General features: G+C 37.2%; 1 protein-coding gene across 2 annotated transcripts in view; it reads left to right on the forward strand.

Annotated features, from left to right (window-relative positions):
• Window positions 1-442: 442 nt before the first annotated feature.
• The window catches only part of LOC107760230 (DNA ligase 4), a 50,502-nt gene continuing 24,931 nt past the window's right edge, over window positions 443-26,013 (forward strand). The window contains exons 1-10 of one of the 2 annotated variants that reach the window (XM_075236837.1): window positions 443-945; window positions 2,917-3,008; window positions 16,796-16,881; window positions 16,966-17,102; window positions 20,225-20,299; window positions 20,446-20,537; window positions 21,451-21,522; window positions 22,248-22,327; window positions 22,485-22,526; window positions 22,758-22,913. In XM_075236837.1, coding sequence (XP_075092938.1) covers window positions 571-945; window positions 2,917-3,008; window positions 16,796-16,881; window positions 16,966-17,102; window positions 20,225-20,299; window positions 20,446-20,537; window positions 21,451-21,522; window positions 22,248-22,327; window positions 22,485-22,526; window positions 22,758-22,913 — 1,207 coding nt within the window. In that variant the 5' untranslated portion in view covers window positions 443-570. The remainder of the gene's footprint in view (window positions 946-2,916; window positions 3,009-16,795; window positions 16,882-16,965; window positions 17,103-20,224; window positions 20,300-20,445; window positions 20,538-21,450; window positions 21,523-22,247; window positions 22,328-22,484; window positions 22,527-22,757; window positions 22,914-26,013) is intronic. The other variant, XM_075236836.1, reaches the window with a different exon arrangement.

A 26,013-nucleotide genomic window follows, 5' to 3' on the forward strand; every position in this document is an offset into this window, starting at 1 on the left:
ACTTTATTTTTAATTTTTTCAACTAGGACCTTGCAAATGTTTTCTTAAATGATATTTTTGATGGAGTTCCCTGAAAATAATATTCATTGTATAAGAAGTAGGTGTTAGAAGACATAAAATAGTAATATGAAAAAAAAGAAATTAAAAAAATAAATAAATGAAATTAGAAAAGGAACACGAAATTAAAAAATAAAGAAAACGAAAGAAAAATAAAAAGAAACAAGCCAGATTGAGTATAAAATCATATTATGATTAATAAAGAAAATAAAGAATAATATAATTCTGGAAAAATATATGAAAAGAAAAAAGTAAAAAGAAAGAAAAATCAGAAAAAATAAAAGGAGAAAAGAAAGAAAAGAAAAAAAGCAAAGAAGTAAAAAGGAAAATGAGAACAAAAGAAATAATTACCCACTGCAATGGAAGGGTAATTAGTTTGGTGGGTAGAAAGGCCAATGGGTATAAAACTCCCTAAAAAAATATGAATTTCGAGTGAAATTCATTCCCAGCAAATTTGTCGAGTACGCTTCAATTCGAACTGTTCGAAATTGGCACCCAAAACCCCCCAAGAAAATGGCGACTTCCGCCGTAGATGGTGGTGGTAGTAGTATTGGCGGAGAAGACATAAAGTTCAGCGTAATGGTTAGCCTATTCCAGTGGATACAGAAGAGCAAATCATCAGCTCAGAAGCGGTCCAAGTTCCGGAAGTTTCTAGACGCCTTCTGCAGGAAGCCTCAGGACAATTTCGCTGCTATGCGGCTCATTCTTCCTGGTCTCGACCGAGAGCGTGGCTCTTATGGACTCAAAGAGCACGTGCTTGCCACGTGCCTTATTGATGCCCTTGCCATGTCCCGTGACTCCGATGATGCCCGACGGCTCCTCAACTGGCGTAAAGGCGGCCCCAAAACTGGCTCCAATGCCGGAAACTTCTCTCTTGTCGCTGCCGAGGTAAATTCTTCTTCGCTATTTGGAGGTAAATTTACAGATTGATTCTTGTATGGTTTTAAACGGTAGGCTTGCACTAATTTGGTGGTAGCGCTAGAGAAGGTTTTACTCTTTACGTACTCGAGTCTGAAATGATCAAAGCTGTCCCTTCAATCATTGCACGTGACCCAAAACCACCTGGGTCACTCAGCCTCACACACTTGACTCTTATATTCCTATAAACATAACAGATTTTCCCTGTTATTATCTCTCTACATTTATTTATGCTGCTAGTTCAGTCATCACATTCCCTTCTTCTTAGAGATTGACCTTGTCCTTAAGATCTTTGCTGGTCCTGAAACTCAAGGAACTGCTGTTTGATGTAGCTCCAATCTTCCCAAATTGTTTATTTTTGGAGCTAAGTTTTCCCAACTAATAAGCTCCTTGATAGCTAGACCACTATTTTCCGTAACCATTTATATCTTTAAAATGACCTAGTGTTGAATGAGAACCTGACCTTCTGGACTGGAGGTGGAAGTTGATACTGAGGGCTCACATCAGCGGTCTAATATGTTTGATAGCTGTGTTGTTATTGTTTTTGTTTATTATTGTAGTTATAACATTATTACTGCAGTGATAATACAACATTATTATGTTTTCCCCTGAGTTTGTCATGTTGTTGATGTTTCTGGTTAACCTTTTCTCTTCTTAAGAAAACTGCAAGATGTAATATACGCATAGATAAGTACACATTTATAATTGCCACTTGTGAATAGGTCCTCAAGCACAAACATGGAATGACCTCTGCCGGGCCAGCAAATAAGAACTAAGACCCCATTTATTTTTATTAAGATTAAGACAATTGAATTTGAATAGGCATTTGAATATTTAGATGTTTATTATTATTTAGACGTCTGAATCTGAATACAAATTTAAATATTAAGATGTTATATTAAGGTCTGAATATTAAATAATTAAGACTGCATCTGAATGTCAGAAGTTTGTCTTTCTTCAAAATTAATAAGTTTAAAATTCAAATAAAATTCTAATTAATCTAATACTATATCAGCTAAATATTACAAAAATTAAAATTTATACGGTGGTCCGTGCGATGGTGGTTATGATTAGTAGCTAGTGGTGATGGTAGCTGACAGTAGTGGTTGGTGGTGGTAGTTGGTGAGGGCAATTGATAATTATGGTGGATGATGGTGATAGATGATTGGTGACGAATAATAGCGGTGATTGATGGTGGTTGTGATATTGATGGTTGGTTGTGATGATTATTGACGGTGGCCAGTGGCGCTGACAGCTGACTGCGGCGATTGGTGGTGGTAGTGGTTGTGGTTGAGATTGGCGGTGGTAGTTGAAAGTGACGGGCAACAATGGCGGTGAGTAGCAGTGTAAATGGATGGAATAGTGGTGAAATGCCTTATTTGCAAAAATTCGAACCAATAGCATCTTAATAATATTAAGACTTTGTTATAAGTCTTTATCATTCAAATTTATTTAGATGCATTAAGTAGTTGCAAGAGGAAAAAACATATGCACTTAATGATAGAGATTTGAATGATTAAGATTTCGACCTAAAAAACAAACACTTAATAACTAAGATTTGAATGATTAAGTGCAAAAAAATGAGACCTAAATGACTTCTGAAGCATCCTATTAATACTCAAGAACAAGCTAAAATAACAGGAAACAAATACTAATTAACACATTATAAGCACTTACCTTTTCATGAGTTTTTTTTGCTGTTATTACAACTTCTTTTTGTAAGATCCATTAGCAACCGTGTTGTTATTGTTATTTTTTTATCGAAATTATTGTTGCACTTGTTATTACATTATCACTATGGTGATAATACAACTTTATTATTTTTTCCCCTCAGATCGTTATGTTGCAAATGTTCTTGGTTTACTTTTTCTTCTTCAGAATGCTAAAAGTTGTGACATATATATGGATAAGTAGCCACATTAAAATGCCACTTGTGAATAGGTCCTCCAACGTAGACAGGGAATGGCCTCTGCTGGGCTAACAATTAAGGAACTAAATGAATTCCTTGATCACTTGGCGTCCAGTGAAAACAGGTGATGAAGTTTCCATATTTGTTTATATCTTTATCATTGTGATTTCCATACTTATAGCCTACCAGTTTCTGTATATCTTTATCCTCCTGATTTCTGTAGTTATACATTAAGAAGCTGTCTTTACCTCAAATATATTCTTCCTTGAGCAATGTATGGTTATAACTAGCAGTTTTAGTATGAATCTTTGGCCTCAAAATAGGTAGATATGTCTAATCCTAGTTGAGCTGTGGTAGAAGTTCTTCAAATTTATCGGATTTGATTCCTAACATGAACCGAAGTATGTCCTTAAAAAAAAGAATTGATCTACTACTTGGATTTGACCACGGTTGTCAGAGTGATAAGAAGATAGCTGAGGTGTTATCAGAAGTTAGAAGAGATGTCTATATTATGTCCTTATCTTTTGCAACCCAATTTTATGGCCTCTTAATGTAAATTATGCGTTCTTATGTCAATTTCTTTTGTCGGGGGAGGGGAAAATGGGAAGTTGAGCTGTAGATATTGCTCTTTTGCTGTTCTGCTTGTTGTATTTATCTTAAAAGTTGCTATTTCTTTGTAGTACCATCTGGTTACATCTCACCCATGTTATTGTTGCAAGTGTCCATGTTATTCTTGTTTTCGTTTAATTGGATTTGGATGTCCCGCTAGCCTTTTGGTGTGGGAAAGCAAAAAAGAAAATGATACTTTTAAATCTGAATATTAACCTTAATATATAGTATAGTGATAAATGGATTGCATAATACCATTGCTTCTGTTTTCACTTCTCATTTTGTTTCTATTCTATTATGTTGTGCAGCAAAATCAGAGTAAACTTTAGGATCTTTTAGTTGACAGATGGCAATTAGGTAGTATTTTACTATTTTTAGTAGTGAGATACTATGCTTTTTTGGTTGATAAATAGTAGCGAGATACTATACTAACGGGCTGATTATATTCTCGGTGAAGGAATTGTTGGATATTTATCTTTTTTTCTTATCGAAAGTTGTTGGATATCTTATCTTAGGTTTGGCTCATTGGACTCAAGGTGGGACTGGGGTATGGCCTTGTTTTTCTTTAGATGATAAGTCAATACAAAACTGGGTAAAATGGAGTTACAAAAGAAAAAGAACGGTACGGGCAATCTCTGTCCCAGAAGTAAAAGGACTCTAATAAAATATTGAGGTTGCTTTGGTGGGATTTTACATTCCCACTTAGCACCAAGTTGTGTGTGTGTGGGGGTGGGGGGAACAAGTCCTAGGCCATAATTTTAAAATGGGGGATAGTCCTAATTTACTCCACTTTGCTCTGGACAAGAACTCCTCAATTGCTCAAAACAGAACTAGCAATACCTGGGATGTGCACTTTAGAAGAGCGACTCAAGACCGGGAGATTGAAAGCTTGATGGAAATTATAGCCAAAGTAGAGGCTTACGATATTGATGGGAATTATTAAAGATCTTGGGGCAGCCCAAAATGTTAATTATTACAAAGCCCCAAAAAAGAAGGCCCATTCCAAGTCTAAGGCAACTAAGCCCACATTTATTCAGAAGTGGAATGCTAAAGGGCTCTTGCCAGACCTCGGTAAACAACTGCGTGGTAAAACCTTCTTCTACAACTATTTCTCAACAGACCCAAAACACAATAACAATCTCTGAAACAACTCCTCATGCTGAAAACTTGGATACGCACTCGGAAGCTGATGATGAGACCGATTATGATGCATAATCTTTTATCAACAATCTCAAGGGTCTCTCCCATTGTTTATGTTGGTCTGATATGGCTTTAACAACAATTGTGTGCTCAGACACCGATTTTTAGCGAATCTCTTCCTCTATCTTGGCACGAAGGAGAACAACTGGAATTGCAAGGAATCCAGCAGGGTATTCAACAACCCACTACAGTTGAATCCTCGAAGTGGACAAAGTTAGTTATGGGGAAAGCATGCAAGGCTTTTGGGATCAATATAGCAAGGTTCGAACATGGAATTTTTGACCTAATCATGAGAATGGACTAGAAGAAGCAGGTTCAATTACAACATTGGGATTCACATTCTTCATCTAGCTGGAAGGGGAAAGGGAAGAAAAAAAGGGAGAATGAGGTTCAAAACTTGATATCTGGCATCAATTATGATAGGAGGAATAGAAGGGATAAGGGCCGGCACGGAAAAATTATATTCAGATGAGAGTGAAAATTCTTAGCTGGAACATTAGGGGTCTCAATGATAGAGTAAAAGGAGTACTATCACTTCATTTGTTAGGAAACAGAAAGCTGACATTTTGTGTCTCCAAGAAACAAAAATGGACAACTTACCATCTAGTTTAATTTATCAGATTTGGGGGAATAGGTGGGCTGATTGGGTAGAATTGAAGGTTAGTGACGCTAGAGGGGGTATTATCATTGTATGGGATAAGAGAGTCTGGAGACGTATTGACTCTCATCAGGTTTACTACACAATCACTTGCTTCCTTGAAAGTTTACAGAAGGACTTCAGGTGGGGTTTTACAGGAGTCTATGTCCCTCATTCTAATGCAGAAAGGAAGGGCTTCTGGCAAGAATTAGGTTTATAAGAGGAATTTGGAGTGATCAATAGGTGGTCGGAAGGGACTTCAATGCGCATATATGAATCAGAGAGGCTAAACTGCACTAGAAGGACCAACGCTATGAGGAACAACAACAACAACAATAACAACAACCACCCAGTATAATCCCACAAGTGGGGTAAGCTATGAGGAACTTTTCAGAAATTATTGAAGACCTTCGGCTAATGGATTTACCTTTACAAGGGGCACAATATACTTGGTCAAGAGGGGAGGACACTTTACAAGCCTCAAAAATTGATAGGTTCCTTGTCTCTGCAGAGTGGAATGAATGTTTTAAAGCAATCAAACAACTGGCTTTACCAAAAGTCATATCGGATCATAAACCTTTGTTGCTTGAAAGTGGTGTTTGGGGCTCAACACCATCCTATTTTAAATTTGAGAATATATGGCTACAAAAAGAGGGGTTCATTGATTTGATATGATCAAAGGATGGTGGCAGAATTATGCTATTGGTGGCAGTGCAGACTTTGTGTTCATACAGAAGTTGAGAAACTTGAAAAAGGACCTCGGAACAAAGAAGTGTATGGTATGCTTGATACAAGGAGACACAGGGCTCTAGATGAACTTGCAACATTAGAGCATGCAACAGAAACTAGAATTCCAAATCATTTCGAAAAGCAAAGGTTCCTGAATCTGAAAATAGAGTTGGAGGAAATTGCTAAAGCTGAAGAAACTTCATGGAGACAAATGACGATGCTTGTGGTTAAAGGAAGGGGACAGGAAAACAAAATACTTTTGGTCATAAGCCAATTCCCACAGGAGATATAATTCAATTGACAAGCTCAAAATTGGCAACGACATCACAGATGAGAAAGAAGTGATCAGGGAGGAGATCCTAAAGTACTATCTGAATCTTCATAAAGAGAATGAAGGGTGGAGATCAACGGTCAGTTTTGAGGATGTAGCTAGACTCTCAGTGGACGAAAGGGAGATGTTAGAAAGAGAATTTGTGGAAGAAGTGCATGCCATCATCTAATCATGTGCTCCTGTCAAAGCCCCAGGACCAGATGGTTTCACTATGGCTTTCTTTCAAAAAGATCAAACCTGATATCATGGTTGCTCTCAATCACTTCCATCAGCACAACTACATTGTGAGAGCATGTAATGCTTCTTTCATTATTGCCTTGATATCTAACAAGAAGGATGCTATTGAGTTGAGGGATTACAGGCCAATTAGTCTTATTGGCCGTGTTTACAAAATTGTTGCCAAGCTATTAGCAGAACGATTGAAGAAGGTAATTGGAAAGTTGGTGTTGGCTCATCAAAACGCCTTTATTAAGCAACAACATATAACTCATGCAACTCTTATTGCTAATGAGGTCTTGGGCTGCAGGATTAAAAATGGGGAACCTGGTGTAATGTGCAAGCTAGATATAGAGAAGACATTTAATCAATTAAACTGGTCTTATTTGATATCAATTCTGAGAAGAATGGGGTTTGGTGATAAATGGTTAAAATGGATTAAATACAACTTCTCTACAGTCAAATATTCAGTTCTAATCAACAGAGGTCCTGTGGGTTTCTTCTCCCCACAGAAAGGGATCAAACAAGGGGATCTACTTTCCCTTTTTTTGTTTATATTAGCCTTGAAGAGTTTTAGTCAAATGTTGGAAAAAGGCAAGACAAATGCAATGGATTCACGGTTTCAGTATAGGGTTTCAATGTTGGCACAAATGCAGGAAACACAATCACAATCTCACACCTGTTGTATGCTGACGATACATTGTTATTTTGCGAGGCTGAAAAATCACAGATACAATTTCTAAACCTTACACTACTGCCTTTTGAAGCCTTATCAGGGTTGCATATCAACATGATGAAAAGCATTATTTACCGTTACCCGGTCAATAGAGTGACTAACATTGATGAGTTGGCAGGAATCATGGGGTGTAAAATAGGGACGCTCCCTAGTACATACTTGGGTCTCCCATTGGGAGCCAAATTCAAAAGTTGTGAAATCTAGAATGGAGTTGTAGAAAAATTTGAAAAGAATTTGCTTCATGGAAACCGCATTACCATCCATTGTGGGGGGGGGGGGGGGGACCCCTCATCAGGAGTGTACTGGATAGTACACTACCTACTTCATGTCCTTGTTTCCCATCCCTAGTAAGGTGCTATAAAAGCTAGATAAAATCAGAAGAGACTTCTTATGGGAAGGAAATAACAGCTTTCACAAATACCATCTGATAAAATAGGAGAAAGTTTTACAACCAAAGTGTAATGGAGGCTTGGGGGTAAGAGATCTTGCAATTCACAACAAAAGTTTGCTAATGAAGTGATTATGGAGGTATGGCACAGGTGAAACAAGCCTCTGGAAGGAGGTGATCAAGGCTAAGCATGGTCCAAAAGACAATTGGAGTACTAAAATTGTCAATGCACCTTACGGAGTTGGGCCTTTGGAATATATCAATAAGTTGGGGAATGAATTTTTCCAGAATGTTCACTTCAAGCCAGGCAATGGAGCTCACATCAGGTTTTGGAAGGACAAATGGCTCAACAATAATGCTCTAATGGAGGACTTCCCTAGCCTATTCAACATTGCACAGGACAAGAGCTCTTCAATTGCTCAAAACATGATAAATAACAATTGGGATGTGCATCTTAGAAGATTTGTTCAAGACAAGGAATTAGAAAGCTTGATGGAACTGTTAGCAAAAGTGGAGGCCTATAACATAAATGAAAACACTTCAGACAGGATGAGATGGGGCGGCAAGGGTAATTTCACTGTCAAAGAATGCTATTCAAAGTTATACTCTCAAATCCAGGTACTTGATGCTTGGCCTTGGAAACTGATATGGAGGACCAAATTTCCTGTTAAGGTCATATGTCTCAATTGGATTGCCTTTCATGAAACTTGTTTAACTCAAGACAACCTTAACAGAAGAGGGTTTTAGTTGGTCAACAACTGTTATCTCTGTAGGAGACACCAGGATACTGTTAACCATCTTTTCCTGCATTGCCCAGTAGCTACTGACATATGGAACATGTTCTTCTGCATTTTTGGGCTAAATTGGGTAACGCCACAAAACATAAGAGAGCTTATATGAGTTGGAGTCTTTGGAAAGTTGATAAGGCCATCAAGAAAATCTGGCTTATGATCCCTGCAACTATTTTTTGGTGTCTTTGAAATGAGAGGAATAGAAGATGTTTTGATGACATTTCAACTCCAAACCACTCTCTTAAAACCTTATGTTTACTCAATCTTTTTTGCTGGACAAAGATGTCCCCAGTAATTAGTACTGACCATTTTTTGGAATTTGTTAGCTCTCTTGTTCTAGATTGAGACATTGTATTGGGGCATACAATGCACTTCTGTATTTTTGTTATTTTGTGATTATGTATCTTGTAATCTTGCATCTCCTTGATGCCTTTTTTAATGAAACACATTACTTCATCCAAAAAAATATCACACTTATCTCTACACAAACGTAAAAGTGAATAACTTGAAAAAAAAAAGACCCCTGTCAAGCAGCAAACCTAATATAACTACAATTAAGCCTCGATACCAACTATTCTTTTTTTTTTTTTTTTTTTGGCTTAATCCGGTGGTTATGCATTTGCTTTGACATTTTGAATTATTTAACGTTCATGTTTTTTAATCTTCTAATATTTTCTGCCCTTTCAATGTATTTGTCATGTGGCATGGCAAGCTCCGCCAAAGCAAAAATGCCATGCTTTGAGACTTGTCTTAGATTCATCCATATTGACCAATAGTCTTTACCATCAATCATGGCACATCAGTTGAATTATTGATCAACATTCTTTTTCAATAATGGCTAGTTCTCAAACAAGTTGATCTTGTCAGCTGCATAGGCCAACTTGTTGTATGGAAGAGCGTGAAACTCGGTCTTGTGATCTGACGTAGAATGCAAAAATTGTAGACATGTTGAAATTCATTTTTATCTCTAGCTTTCAAGTTTCTAATATGGTCAAAGCGATTGCTTTTTTATACCAATATTTTAGTTATAGGAGTGCATATTACCAAATTGTTAATGAGGAAGAAGCAGATCTTGTAAAGCCATCATGCTCAAGCATATCAAAAACTTAGTCACATTGTATTCTTATTTTTGATAGGTAAACTTAGACTTGTTGTATTGTTAAACTTTAGGGGGTCATTTGGTTCGAGTGATAAGAGATTATAGTTCCAGGATTAAATTTGGGATTAGTTATCCCACATTTGGTAGGATTTTCACTTCCAGGATTAACAATCTCGGGATAGTTATATCAATATTGTGACATTATTTTTATCCCACATTGAGGGTGGGTGGGTTAACAATCCGGGGATCATTAATCCTGGGATAAGAGACTAAAATGGCACATTTGCCCTTTTCCAAAGTTTTTTTCCAAATTAATTTTAAGAAAGGAAAGGTTAAAATTGAAAATAAAAGTTTATCCCAATTTTTTTTTTGTTGAAAAGGTAACATTTGTATATAAATAATAAGACTACATAGAATATGTGGAGTCATCCATAATTACAAGGTGAAGCGTAGGAGAAGCTCTCCTAATCCTTTTTCTTCTCATAAGGATTCTAATACATCAAAAATAGATTCATGGTTTTCTAAGTATTCTCCTTTACACCAAAAGTAAAAAAGAACTAAACAATTCATTTTCATCTTTTGGACATTACTGGATCTATCTTCAAAGCATCTTCGGTTTCTTTCTTTCCAAATTGTCTACCAAATGCAAGCAGGGACAATCTTCCATCTCTGTCTATAACCGGGAAGGTTGCCTTCTATGTTCCAGCAAGCTAGAACTTCACTAATTCTTCTTGGCATAACCCACAAAAATCCCCTCAAGTTGATGAACATCCTACATAGGTTTGAGGTAACCCTACAGTGTTGTCTCTGCCTCCTCTCCACATAAGTAGCATCTAGAACAAAATTGGTATCCTCTCTTGACCAAGTTATCCTAGGTTAGAACTGCCTCCTTTGTCAACAACCATGTAAAACAGGCCATTTTATAAGGAATTTTAACCTTCCAAATCAATTTCCATGGCCAACAACCAACCTGATTATTTGAAATATTGAATTCCTTATATGCTGCTTTGACGAAGAACTTTCCTTTGCTATTCCCTTGCCATGTAACACCATCTTCAGCATTGGAGGTCCCTTTGAATTGTTCCAAGATCTTGTAGAAATCTGATATCCGATCAATCTCCCAATCATACAGTAATCTCCTGAAGGTAAGACTCCAACCCTGGTTTGACCACACATCTCCTATTGTTGCTTTTTGCTGTTGATTAAGTAGATATATGTCTGGAAAAAGTTGTTTCAGTGAAGCTTGGCCTAGCCAATTATCCTCCCAGAAAGATACTTTCCTACCATTTCCAACTCTGAAGCTTGACTTGTTAATGAGCTTAGGCCACAAGTTTCTAATAGACTTCCACAAACTGACCCCGTAGGGGCTTCTCACATGCTTGGTTGTCCATTTTTCTTCCATACCATACTTTTGTTTGACTACCTCTTTCCATAGGGATTGTTCTTCTGAAGCAAATCTCCATAACCACTTCATATGATTCTGAATCTTCAAATTCATTCCCAGCCCCCCTTCCTTCTTGTTACAAGTAAGGGAATTCCATCTGACCAAGTGAATTTTCTTCTTATCACTATTTCCTTCCCATAAGAAATTTCTTCTCAAGGCATTTATTCTATTCACCACATTCACTGGGATTGGGAATAAAGACATCATATATGTAGGCATAACATCAAGTACTAAGTTAATCAAAATTAATCTTCCTCCCATAGAAAGGTATTGGCTCTTCCAATTAGCTAGCTTCTTCTCACATTTCTCTAAGACCCCATTCCATATCCCTTTTGACTTGCTTTTAGCCCCCAAAGGCATCCCCAAATATACTGTAGGTAACGACCCAATTTTTCCACCAAGGATTTCAGCCAAATTTTGAAGCTCTGTCACCTCATTAACCGGACAAATAAAGCTTTTATTCCAGTTAATACGCAAACCAGATATGGCCTCAAACAAAATAAAAATGATCCTTAGCATTAGCAAATGTTCTTTATCAGCATCAGAGAATACAAGAGTGTCATCTGCATATTGCAAATGAGAAATCTCCAATTGACTATCTGCCCTGGAGTTTACCCTGAATCCCCTTATCCAATTGTTTGTTTGAGCTGTCTTAACATATTATTCAAGCCTTCCATAGCAATGATGAATAAAAAAAGAGACAGGGGGTCACCCTGCCTTAGGCCCCTTTGCGAAGGAAAGAAGCCAGTTGGTGTTCCATTAATTAGAATTGAGAATCTTATCGTACTGATGCAAAACTTAATCCAATGAACCCACCTACCACCAAAACCCAACTTCCTCATGGTGTCAAGCAGAAAGTTCCAAATGATCATATGCCTTTTCAATGTCCAATTTGCATAAGATGCCAGGCTTCTTGCTTAATATCCTTGCATCCACTCATTCGTTGGCAATTAAAATGACATCCATTATTTGCCTACCTTTAATGAAAACCTTCTGTTGAGCATCCACCAGCTTATTCACTACTTTCTTAAGTCTCTCTGTCAATAACTTGGAGATGATTTTATAGATGCTACCTATCAAGCTGATACGCCTGAAGTCTTTCAATTCCCTGGCTCCCTCCTTCTTTGGAATCAATGCCACAAATGTGGCATTGAAACTCTTTTCAAAAATACCCTGCTCATAGAAGTTTTGAATTGCAGCTATTACTTCCTCGTTCACCACTTCCCAACATTGAATGAAGAAGGCCATTGAGTATTCATCAGGTCCAGGGGCTTTATCCCCTCCACATGCCTTCACACTATCCCAAATTTCCTGAATACCAAAATGACTTTGGAGCAATTGATTGTCTTCTGGAGTAAGAATAGGATAGTTCCTAAGATTACCTTGTGGTCTCCAAACCTCTTCTTCAGAATATAACTTTTGATAGAAGGTGACAATCTCTTTCTTGATATCACCATGATTCTGTATTAACTCCCCCTGTACTACCAGCTGCTCAATATGATTATATCTCCTATGGGAATTGGCGGTTCGGTGGAAAAATTTTGTATTCTTAAACCCTTGCTTCAGCCACAAGGCTCTGGATCTTTGCCTCCAGGCTACCTCCTCATGCTTTGCGATGTCCTCAAACTCCATAGCTAGGGCAGTTTTTGCATAAATTTCCTCTTCATTCAGAGGCCTCTGGTCATGAATCTCCTCCAATTGTGCAAGCTGGTTAAGCACATTTGTTTTCTGCAACTCCAGGTTTCCTTGTAAAGTTTTGCTCCATTCTTTAAGTTTTCCCTTCAAGGCTTTGAGCTTGAAGGCCAAAATAAAGTCAGGACTTCCTTCACAACTAAAGGAATTCCACCAATCTCTAACTCTATCTGTGAATCCATCTGTTTGCAGCCACCAATTTTCAAACTTAAAGTAAGATTTGACTGGATCCCAGTTGCCACATTGAAGCATCAGTGGTGAGTGGTCTGATGTTACTCTATGAAGTATTGATTGTTTGATGTTTCTAAATCCTTCATTCCAGATACCAGAAATCTGTCCAGTCTAGCAGCTATATTATGATTGTCACTTTTTCTCCATGTGTAGTTGCCTCCTGCTAATTGCATATCTACTAGTTCCATATCTTCAATAAAATCAGTGAAATCCTTCATCCCTCTTGTAATTCTGTTGCAGTTTTTCTTTTCTGATGGAAATCTCACAGTATTAAAATCTCCACAAACCACCCATGGTCCATCAAATAAACCCCTGGCCCCTGCCAATTCCCACCACACTTCTTCCCTGTCTCTACTGTCATTTGGTGCATACACACTAGATAAGTGCCAAATAAGTTCCTGAGATCTACCAGAAAACTTACATGTGATAGTATGAGACCCCAAGCTGCTAATTTCCCCATCCCATACCCTTTTGTCCCACAAAACAACTATACCCCCTCTAGTCCCACTAGCTTCTAATTGTGCAAAATTCCCCCACCTATTGGCTCATAACTCTTTTACAATCTCCCTGATATCCCCTTCTAACTTGGATTCTTGAAAACAAAAAACATCTGCTTTCCAGTTGTTCATCATACTTCTTATCAGAACTCTCTTCCTTTGACGATTTAACCCCATAACATTCCATGATACAATATTTACCTTCATTGTTCACTTATGACAATACATCCCCCCTTACTTCTAGTTCCATTACTCCTGAAATTACTCCCAATTTCCGGCCCCTTTCACTCTTTGAAACCCTTTCTTTTTGGGGTCTCCATCTCCTATAGTTCTGATTTCCCTTTGTTCTCTTGTCTTTTATTGTCGATTTTTGAAAAGAGCTCCAAAGCTTCTCTTTCACAACCTTGAAAGTTGACACCAAATTCCTTGCTAAGTCTAATAATGTTCTGATGAACCCAGATAGTTGCATCAAATTCTGGATCCTTCTCTTCCTCTAAACTTTGAAGGTTTAGAGGTACTGCTTCTTCAATTGCCCATCCAACAGCTTTCTCCATTTGTTTTGCTTGCATGTGTGTGTTGTAGGTTTCCAGTAGTTCATCTTGTGTACCTCTGTCTTCAAAAAGAGTCATATCATTGAACTCTTCAATTGGATTCTGTTGATCGTACTCCTTTCCTCCTTCCTGTTCTTTTCTGTTGTTGTCTCCCTCTGAAGACTCTTCTAGGCCTGATTTGATCGTATCTATTTCTTGACTATTTGCCTTTATCTCTTCACTAAAAGGATCGGGCCTGGGCCCTAATCCGGGTTCGGAATTATGGACCCTAAAAGAGATCTCCTCCGATACACATTGGGCCAAAATATCTGGGCTCAATGTCCTCTTAATAACCTGTTGTTCCCTATCCGGATTTGGAGTTAAAACTTGTGCCCCTTTCTCACGTGAGCTGTCACGTGTGGTTTTTAAATTCACATTACATGAAAGCTTTGAGCATCCCACGTGCCCCGTCATGTCAGAAATACATTGAGCCCCTCCCCTGGTACTTTGAGTAGCCTCTGTTATCCGAAGGTCCGATTGCCTCCCTCCTCCGTCTTCTCCGATACTGGTACGTACTGGAGCTTCACACCAAATTTGGATCTCCGATATTAAACCTTCAACTCCACCTTCACAGCTTTAGGATCTGAACTGCCATCACCTTTAACTTTTATTCTCGCCCATTTTAGGTGGTTTTTCAGTTCTGTTTCTTCTTCAGTTTGAATCCACCCACCGCAAAAATCCCCAACGTTTTTGAAAACATTATGGGACCACAATTGAAGAGGAAGCCCTACAATTCTGACCCCCACATGATTAATCTTCTCTTCTCTTGGAATAGAGCACACCGTCGGAAACCACCATTGAAGGTTAATTTTATGCTTTTTCCAACTCCAGTCTCCTTTCAGAACGTGGTCAACCACTAATTTAGAAGAAAATTCAAAAAGAAATCGATTGTAGCCCATCTCATAGATGTTGGTGCCGTGAGCCTGCTTCCAGTTGCTACTAACCCAACGACGAATTTCCGATAAGGCAGGGATATCTGTAATTTCTTCTGGCAAGCTACCCACCAAGCTCCTGCTTAGGAGATCATTCTGCATAGTGTTGGAATCTCCAGGAATACTAATGATATCACCTTTCGTTTGGATCGTAGCTTCATTCATCTCTCTGGAGGACCATTTATATCTTCTGGTAGTATCCGAGTACAAAAGACCTTTCTCTGTAATTTTGGGTGCATTTATAACTGTTTGTCTGACTTTGTAATTAATGAATCTTTCAATCTTCAAGGCAATGTCCAGCCATCCAGTATTAAATGCTATCTCCGGGATAATAATGACAGATCTCCTTCTCCCTTGAACACTGATTATGGTTATTTAGCGACCATACGTATTATAATTTCTTGCACAGAAAAACTCAAAAAACTGATCATGAAATTTCCATCTTTTCACGTGGTTCCCTTTAATTTTCGATGCTTCCTTCAAGGCCTCGCAAAGCCACGCCATTGTCTTCCTGCTGAAAGTGGTTCTTCTAATAAGATTTCTGCCGCGCTCCGTCCATTCATACCATTCCTCAGCTCTGGACTCACTTCTGATGATTTCATGACTTAAAACCCACTGCAAAATAAATGATATTAACACCATCTTTATTGGATAGTACTCTTAAACTTATATTGGTAAGGAACTGGTTAAAATCCGGCCACAACACCGGATTTCCCCCTGCAAAAGAGGATGGAACGAAAAGAAAGACTAAGAAGCTTTAGTCTTGGGAAATGTGCCTGGGAGCTATCTTATTATTATCTTGCTGCTGTTGTTTCTTTTTATCCCAATCTAGTGCTGGCAATATGGATAAAAGAAAATAGTTATCCACCCATATTACCCATTAAAAAATGGGTTGGATAATGAATTTTTTAAAACGGGTTGAATATGGATAAAAACCATATTATCCATTTAGAAAATGGATAACCAATGGATAACTAATGTGTTAACTTTTACATTTGTAAAACCTCAAATTAGAGGTTCCTTAAGTTTGGGAGACTAGGAATTCTCCCAAAAGTGATCATACTCAATAAGCCATGGATAATATGGATATCCATATTATCCGCCGGTTAACCTGTTTTTCATCTGTATGAAATATGAGTTGGGTCGGATAATTTATCCGTTTTTGCATTACCCGTTTTCGACCCGACTCACCCGTTTGCCACCCCTATCCCAATCTCTCTAGTTTAAACCAAACACAATTTATTTATACCCCGTATATCTCATTTTTAGTCCAATGAACCAAACATCTACCAATAAAAGTATATCCACTAAATAATCCCCTCATTATTATTCCCTGTATTATAATCTCATCATTATTAATTCCCATATCCGACCCGACCCGCCTGTTTGCCATCCCTATCCCAATCTCTCTAGTTTAAACCAAACACAAGTTTTATTTATACCCCGTATATCTCATTTTTAGTCCAATGAACCAAACATCTACAATAAAAGTATATCCACTAAATAATCCCCTCATTATTATTCCCTGCATTATAATCTCATCATTATTAATCCCAGGATAATTTGTTTCCAACCAAACAACCCCTAGATCTGTTGCATTGTTAACTCAAAGCCTAGATCTCCTGCAGGAAGCCTGTAAATGCATACTTTAGTTGTAGACTTTGGTTGCTTCTTCAGAGACCATTGTTTTAGAAAGAACTTGATCAGATACTTTGTTGCTCCACTATTCACTATTCACTTAGCTTGTTATATTATGCTTCATGAAGATGTATTTCTATTGTTTTAACAGAGCAGAGAAGACTTCAATTCTGTCTGATCTCATCAGAAAAACAAATGCCCAAGAAATGAAATGGATTATAATGATAATTCTGAAAGGTGTGATGATTTTTTGTCAATGCTTAATCTGTAGGATCTCCCTCCATACCCAATGATGCCAATTTCAATGTCTTCATCTTTCAGATCTTAAGTTGGGAATTAGTGAAAAGAGCATCTTCCATGAATTCCATCCTGATGCAGAGGACTTATTCAATGTCACATGCGATTTAAAACTAGTTTGTGAAAAGTTGAGGGACAGAAGTCAACGGCATAAACACCAGGTTTGCTTCAAGTTCTCATATTGAACCTTATGACATACTTCTTTTCCTGACTCGGTACTTTTGTTGGATATGTTATTCCACCAGATTTTTTTAAAATACAAATTTAACTGTAAAATCTCTTCTTTTTTTCTCACTTTAGTGACTAAGTGTATATTCCTGACCTATAATTTGGTAGATATTTGTTCACCGCTTGCAGTTGGTAAAGATCCTAAAGTCACTTCTTGGCCTAGAGATGAGCAAATGTGTTATTTCCTCAGCTAGAGTGCTTATGTTAATGGTCAGGTCCTACTAAATTCGTCTCTCATTGCCTTCCGTGGTCGAGCAATCTACTCTTTTATCAAAGCTTGATTTAGAAAGTCACCGATAAATGATTGGGCGTTTTGGGAAGAAAGGATAAGATGACAGGTTTTGTGAAGTGTTGGAAGCAATGGCTGAAGCAGTGATTAATTGATTTTCCTATGCTACATATTTAGATTTAGATTTCATCAGCAACTTTACTCTTGGTTGAAGGACTTTGAATTCTGAAGTAGGTGATTTTTTATCCTGCCTCCATTTCAATTTATGTGACACGCTTTCCTTATTACTCCTTTTTGAAAAGAATGACATATTTCTATACTTGGAGACAATTTAACTTTAAACTTTTCATTTAACCTATTTTACCATAATGAAAAGCTTTTATAGCCACATAGATGCTATGGCCCCACAAAGCTTTTACCCTTCAAACTTTTAAGTCCACAAGTTTTAACAATCTTCTTTTTTCTTCTTAAAACTCCGTGCCGAGTCAAACTACGTCACATAAATTGAACAGAGGGAGTATCTTTGTACTTTGTTCAATGTTTAAAATTAAAGAATTTGCAGTCGTGATTGAAGTTTTCAAGTGTGTTCCTTTACCTAGTGTGATGTAGATTGTTTAGGCTTGCATTGACCATTCTTTAGTATATTGAGTTTATTCATGCCTTAAAACAGAGCAATTTGGGAATGAGTTAGCTCTTTCAAATGGGCAAAGAAACTTGCTGCGTTGACCATAAATTAGTGCCCAAATTGTTGCATTATAAGTCATCCGGTTGTTTTAAACTTGCAATTACTTGTACGATGTACCCTAAGTAGTATTGACATGGTCGTGTCACTGCTTTGATTTTAAAAAAAAAAGGATGTGATGACAACATCATTTCAAACATGATACAATTTATGAGGGAAAAAAGGAACTAAAACTAAGCGTGCACGGTATGGCTAGGACACAAATATACTATGTAGAATACGTATGTCATTAAGTTATTATTGTTATGTGAGATTTGTGTATATGAAATCTCTTGTATTGCATATGTTGAAGTTATTAGAAGTAGGTATTATTTTTATGAGATGTTCTTACATAAATGGTTAATGGAAAGTGCAATGGAGTTCGACTATGGGTTGTTCTTTCTTTTTGAAGCTGAAGGGATGGCAACCTTGCATAGTCTACTGAGTCGAATCATGAATGGATCCACTAATTAGTTTTTTTCGATCAACCATGTTTGTCTAAGACTATAGCAAAGTAAAGCTGTTGCAACAAAGTACGACTGACGAGGCAATTGTTTGGCTTAAATCAACAACAACAACAACAACAACAACCCAGTATAATCCCATAAGTGGGGTCTGGGGAGGGTAGTGTGTACGCTGACTTACCCCTACCCTGGGGGTAGGGAGGCTGTTCCCGAATAGACCCTCGGCACAAATTGTTTGGCTTAAATCACAGGTACATAAATTTAGTAGAAGAAAAAATTTCAGGAAAAGATAGTTTTCTCAGTCTCAAGTAACTTATGCATTTATAGTCAATAGAACCATCAGCAATCCAGTGAAAATATGTGATGTTCCTTAAATTATAATAATTGTAGTTGAAGGCAATTTAGGGTTGGCTAACTCCTAAGCAATCTTCAACATCAATCCTGGTAGGAAATTCCTGAGTGTAGAAATCCAGATAAGGGTTATTTTCTCACAGTGAAGTAACTTGTGCAGTTACAGTAATGAGAAGGGTAAGCTATCCCCTCTCAAGGTCGTGTCCTACCTTTTGGAGATGAAAGAAATGAGGAAAGTTTCAATTTCGGTCCTTTTATAGGCTGAAGATATTGGGAAATTCCTGTAAGAGAGCCCATTTTTTTTCACCCGCACATAAGAAACAATGAAAGCAGAATTGTTATTTTTCTGCTATTACGTGCAGACGACAGGCCTCCGATGCATGCACATGATTGTCCGACAGACAGCTTTCAGTAAAATGCCCACAATTTTTTGTAGGAACGTCCAAATATTACGAACCATTTGATGCATTGTAAACTAGACTCCAAGTTCTACAAATTGCTTCAGAAACTATAGTCAAATTCCTGTTATATCAATAGTTGTGCATCCTTGAAGTTATGCTATGTTTCGCATTTCCCCCATCACTCTTTCAAAACCACTCTAAACTACCTCTACCCTTTGTCAGACATCCTTATCACCTTTCATAAGATTTCAGTGTTCTTACACCTTCGCAACACGTCAAACACCTCTTTGCACAACTAAGAAATGAATGTGAACGTAAAACTTAGCTAAAATCTTAGAGTGTGCAACAGTAAAGGAGTGGGAAGGTAAAGAATTTGTATCATATGCAGGGCAGTTGTAGAGAAGGCAGTAAAAGAGTGCCAAAGTAGAGAATTAGTATTTTATTGCTGTCAACAAAGTGATATAGAAATGATTCTGACATTTGTATCATTGTTCAAGTCGAATATGAAAATAATTTATCAATCAGGCAACTATGCTTCGAACCCATAATAACAATATTTAATCTTTATGTTATCCGTCATAACACAACCATCCTCCTTTGTTCGAACTTGGGACTGACTATGCGAAGCTCTCGTAAGCGGAATTTGAATGTGACAAGCATATACAAACATATTTCATATCAAGAAACAATGTTGAAAAGGTCTTTCCACGAAAGGAACTTGTTCCACAGCTCGTGGCAAAATTACAACAGTTAGTATGATCCTTTTAGTTTTTGAGGTGGTATGTCATTGATTACATCATGATGTTAATATCATTTAAGTTCTCCCGTCTCTAGTTTTACATTCTATACATGTCCAGCTGATGATTGCACCTGGTGTTGTTTTCCTCAGGACATTGAAGTTGGAAAAGCGGTCCGCCCTCAGCTGGCTCTTAGGGTCAGTAATGCATCTGCTGCGTGGAAAAAGGTTTTCTCAGATTTGCTATTTTATCTCGTTGTTTATCCCCTCTCTCTCTCTCTCCCCCTCCCTTTCACACACCAAGTCTTTCTAGCGATGGTAGATTTACTATTAATTAACTTTGTCTCATGCTAAACTTGTTAATATGTCAACAGCTTCATGGGAAGGAAGTAGTTGTTGAGTGCAAATTTGACGGGGATCGTATCCAGATTCATAAAAATAATTCTGACCTAAACTTCTTCTCAAGGTACCATTTTCATTGCTTTATATCTAGTTCCTTCCTTTTGTTGCATTTCCTTGGCATTATTTAATCCTTGCTATTTTGGGTCACAAATATTTGCTCAATTTATCTAAATGAGTAAGGGGCATTTTCATATATACCCATTTTTGGGCCACCAGTGAAGTTATACCCGTATTGCACAAAATTTTGCAAAGTGTACCCGCTGTCCCAATTGGATCTTAAGTAGTTCAATCTTTTCAATGCAACTTCAGAAATCAAATCTGAAATTCTTCTTTCTTTTAAATGCTACTTCTGAAATTCGAATGTAAAGTAGTTCAATCTTTTCAATGCAACTTCACAAATCAAATCCGGTGTTCTTCCATCTTTCAAATACAAATTTAGAAATTCAAATCTTAAGTAGTTCAATCTATTGAATACAACTTCAGATTTCGAATCTTGAGTTCTGAAACATAAACTTGTTCTTCGAATTTCAACAATCCAATACACGATTCAATACCCAAATCTTCTCCAAATGAGCTCAAATTTGAAACATAACTTTTAAATATCATAAAGAACAAATGTCAATCATCAAATTGTCAAAACAACAATAAATTTAGCAAACTCATTTTGCAACTAAGAAGAAGAAGAAAACAATAGTAAAGAAGAAGAGAAAAGTGTATGTATCTGAAGTTATCCCAAAATTGGGTATCAGTTAAACTTTTTTAAAAAGTGGGTACAAATTCAATTGGTGGCGCAAAACTGGGGGTCAGAAGAAAATTTTACGATGAGTAAACGAATTTTTTCTGTTGTGTCCTACTGAATTTTAATTTTTGTACTTTCCGAGTAAATCTTGATATGCATACGCTATGGTTCTCATAATGAATTATTATAGGCTTATATTGCTTTTCTGAGCGCGATTATTTACTCAATTTTCATGCAGAAACTTTTTTGATCATCAAGAGTATGCTCATGGAATGTCAGATGTTATTACACAGAATATTCTTGTTAACAAGTAAGCGAACAGATATCTCAATCGCAAAACTTCCCTTCTTCTCTTTTTACCCATTGTTTTTCAATATCACCCTGTGATTTGTTTATTGTTGTTTCATGTCTAGATTTGCTACCAAATCCACCAAATGCCTATCAATCTTACCCTGGACTCATATATACTTTGTTTGCCTGTTTATGAACTTAGTTTCAACTCTTGACTGTGAAAATGTTGTGGGGCTTGATTTTATGATCACGTCATGTCTCTCATTTCCCTGTCGGTCTCTCTCTCTCTCTCTCTCTCTCTCTCTCTCTCTCTCTTTCTCTCTTTCTCGGTCAATTTGGGATGGGATGCAAGGTTGTATAATGAGAAATTTTGGGCGATTGGCCCAGATTGATAATGTAGCATAAGTTCTGTTTAAAGAAGAGAGGAAGAATTAACTTACTTTGTGGAGGAGCTCCGAACAGCCATGAGCAGCATGGTGATAGAAATCTTTCTTTCAGCTTTTGGACGCTGTACATCCCTAATATCTGGTGTGAAATGAAGTGAAGTTTTTAGTTTATCTTTTATTGATGGCATCAAGTATCTCTAATAACTTGTTATTTTCTGAAATTAAAAGAATATGCATTGTTATTTTCTGAACTGGGCAGAGCTTGGATAGCTATATCTATTGCCTTTATCTTGCTTGTAATGAAGGGCACTTACCTTTTTGCAACTATGGTTCGCCTTGCCTCTTTTCTTTTGATCAGGTGCATACTTGATGGTGAAATGCTGGTTTGGGATGCATCAATGAACCGCTTTGCAGAGTTTGGTTCCAATCAAGAAATAGGTATTTATGATCTTTGATTGACATTTATTTGAAATCTATTTGTTTTGTCTACAGATGCATTTTCCATTTTTGCTGATGATATCTAATCCATTGTGAACCTATCTTTGCGTAATTAATTGCCTGACTTCTCATTGTGAATTTCTTACCTTTTTCATAGCAAAGGCTGCAAGAGAGGGTCTTGATAGTGATAGGCAGGTTTGTCACGAGAACATTACTATTTTATTGAGTCATTCCTACAAAAACTTAGCATAATGACTTATGTTTTGGTTGTGATGCAGTTGTGCTGTATCCTTTTCTCTCGGCAACTGTGTTCAAGTTTGGCAGTGTTCTCAACAGGAGATGAGTGAGTGTGTTGATGTCAGCGATTCTTGTATTTAGAGTTCCATACAGTTGGTTGGCTTCTATCTTTCTTAACATTAAATGTCAATAGACATTGCATTCGATATTCTTTATGTTGGGGATACCAGTGTTATTCACCGAAGCTTGAAGGAACGTCAAGAGATTCTCCAGAAAGTCGTGAAGCCCATAAAAGGCCGTTTAGAAATTTTAGTCCCTAATGGCGGTCTTAATGCTCATCGTCCTTCTGGTAAGGATGCTCTTCGATTCAATAGGTTGTTAGTTATACTTCTTTTTTGCATGCTTCACATTCTATTCAGCAATAATGGTTGTTTCAATCTCCTGAAGTTTCTGGTGATATTAAGATCTATATGTGGTTTTATTTCAATGAGATGCCCGTGCCAAGAACCAAAGCTTCTCCATTTGTCCTCATCCCAGCTGGGGAATATGTGAAAATCCACCATGGTCTAATGCTGTAAACTTTGTTATATTGTTCAGACTCAAGAGTATGTGCCTAGAAGTGTGACTAGTATAGTCCTCCCCATAATTAAGTTAATTGCAGAAATCTGAAATCTATATAACTTTAGAAAGCACCTAAAGAGTTCCCTAATTGTCGACGTTCATGTCCCATCAATTTCAAAAAATAATACATCTTTGTTGTGCTTTCTTTGGTAATATTACATCAATAAAAACAAAATTAGTAAAAGCTTCTGGATGATTATTTTTTTAAATTTGTTCGACAACTTAGGGTTCCCCCCACTGAGCACATGCCCAATTGCAAAGAATAGCTTGTTTTCTTTCTTTTCTTTTTCCCTTATCTTTTTCAACAAAACAGCAGATGCTACTATTATTGAAGTAAAGCAATAAGCTATACAACAGAGTTGAAGGTCTCATTTAGGCTATGTTGCGCGGACTCTCCAAAATGCTGCCGCACTCGTGTCGTATCCTCCAAAAATATATTACTTTTGGAAGATCCAACACACACCCAATGACATTTCGTAGAGTCCGAGCAACAAAGCATTTAGGCAGGAAAATAAGTGAGTCAGACACTTTGAAGAGAGAAGTGGATAAACGTGTCATATGATGACTACAAGTCTTTCGTTTTCGAAGGAGACATGATTCAGGAATAGCTTTTGATCTGATTTTTGCTCCTCTTTCTTACATGTATACATTAAAAAAGCCAGTCCTTAATAAATGCTTAGATGTCTCATTATATTGGAAACAAGACTAACAAATTGGATATAAGTAACTATCTTGTGAACACGTAGAACTTTTGCACACAGTTTTAGTATGGCTCCTTCTTTCTTGGACTACATGCTTTGACATAATTATGCATATTTTAGTTCTCATCCCTCGAAGGTACCTATTATTAAAACAAAACAGGAGATAATTAGCACACATACAACAACAACACGTCTTAGTTCCAAACAAGATGGATCAGCTATATAACTCTTCACTGCTGATGTTATTCCATTTAAGCTCACCTCATGTCAATATTATACAATTACAAATAAAAGATATTAGAAGTTCTCTATAGTTTCTGAACATATAAATCTCTTAAAGGCTAAACCACTCCTAGAAAGCACACGATCTATAGTAAAAGTGCTAACATGTTTAAACCATATTCTCAACTAATAGGTATCGCCTATATAGAACTTTTTCTTTCATTGTGCCTTATCGTTCCTTAAGTCTGCAGGGATCTATAAAGATCGTTGGTCTTTTGAGACAACTTCCTTCCATGTGATTTTAGGTCTACTTCATCCTCTTTTAACACTTCAACTCACTATAGTTTCACATCTACCAACCGGTGCATCAGAGGTCGACATAGGAGATGACCGAACCATATCAAGCGACCTTCTCTCATTTTATCCTTGATTTGTGCTACTTGAACCTTCTTGTGAATATGGTCATTTCTACTTTTCTCTTATCTTGTATGACTATACATCCATCTTAACATTTGCATACCTGCAACAATTATCTTATGGATGTGTTAACTGTAGAGGCCCAAAATTCACTCTCATATAGCATTGGTGGTCTATGTTTGTTTTATAGAAATTACCTTTTACTTTGGTAGGCATCTTTCTATCATATAAAACCCCTGTAGCACTTCTCTATTTTAACCATTAGATTTTACTTCTAATTTTTTTTGATGAAGAACCATGCGATTGTAACTTTATGTTTAACATCTTTATCAATCATTCCATTCTCCTGGAACAACAAGCCTAAACATTTGAATTGTTTGCATTAAGACACTAAATTCCATCTAATTTCACCTCAATTTTCTTATGTCGATTAAACTTGCAATGTATATATTCGGTCTTTCTTCTACTTGTTCTAAAACTCATACTCGCTATAGTGCTTCTCCAAAGTTTAAGCTTTTGGTTGATATGCTCGCTGTTTTCATCAATTACCACAACATCATCAGCAATTACTATCCACTATGGGACCTCATCTTATATTGTGTTGGTTAGCTCATCCATAACTACAGTGAATAAGTAGGGGTTAATGCCGATCGCCGAAGTAAACCCCAGGCTACGAGGATCTCCTTTGTATCTCTTACTACTGTTCTCACGCTAGTGACGAGGCATTTATATATATTTATTTGAAAAATATGAACACCCACTAAGAGCATTTCTTGGCACTCTATCATATGATTTTTCCAGATCAATGAACACCATGTGCAAAACTGCAGATCGTCCTTCCTCTCGCGATAAACTTCCATCAATCTCCTTAGCAAATTATAGCCTTCGTTTTAGATCTACCGGGCATAAATCCAAACTGATTCTCTGTCATTCTTGTAATATCCCCAAGTCTACGCTTTATCACTCTTCGCTAGAGTTTCTTTGTATGTCTCATAACTTTAATGCCACGATAGTTTGCACAACTTTGAATGTCTCCTTTGTTTTTATAAATAGGAATTAGGATACTCTTTCTCCACTCGTTGGGCATCCTACTACTTCTTAGTATAACATTAAATAGCTTGCTAAGCCTTCTACTCCTGCCTCTCCAAGACACTGCCAAACCTCAATGGAGATACCAACTAGAACACGAGCTTTTCTAATCCTCATATGTTTCATGGCATCCCTTACCTCGTATCCTTTACCTATGCTGGCCTAATTCTATGTGTGTAGCTAAAGTTTCTATTGTGCACATATATTTGGAGACCTAGAATGTTGTTATCATGGTTCAAGTTGAACAATTTATCACCGTAGCCTTTGTTATCTCCCCTTGATCTCATTACCTCCTGTCAACACTCGTTGAGAATCGTCTTTAATACACTTACCTGATTTAAGTCCTCCTCTTCTCTATCAATCGTGTTAGTTTAAACATCTCTTTTTTCCCTTCCTGTT

This window comes from Nicotiana tabacum, chromosome 18, assembly GCF_000715075.1.
Source record: "Nicotiana tabacum cultivar K326 chromosome 18, ASM71507v2, whole genome shotgun sequence".
Classification (NCBI taxonomy): Eukaryota; Viridiplantae; Streptophyta; class Magnoliopsida; order Solanales; family Solanaceae; genus Nicotiana; species Nicotiana tabacum.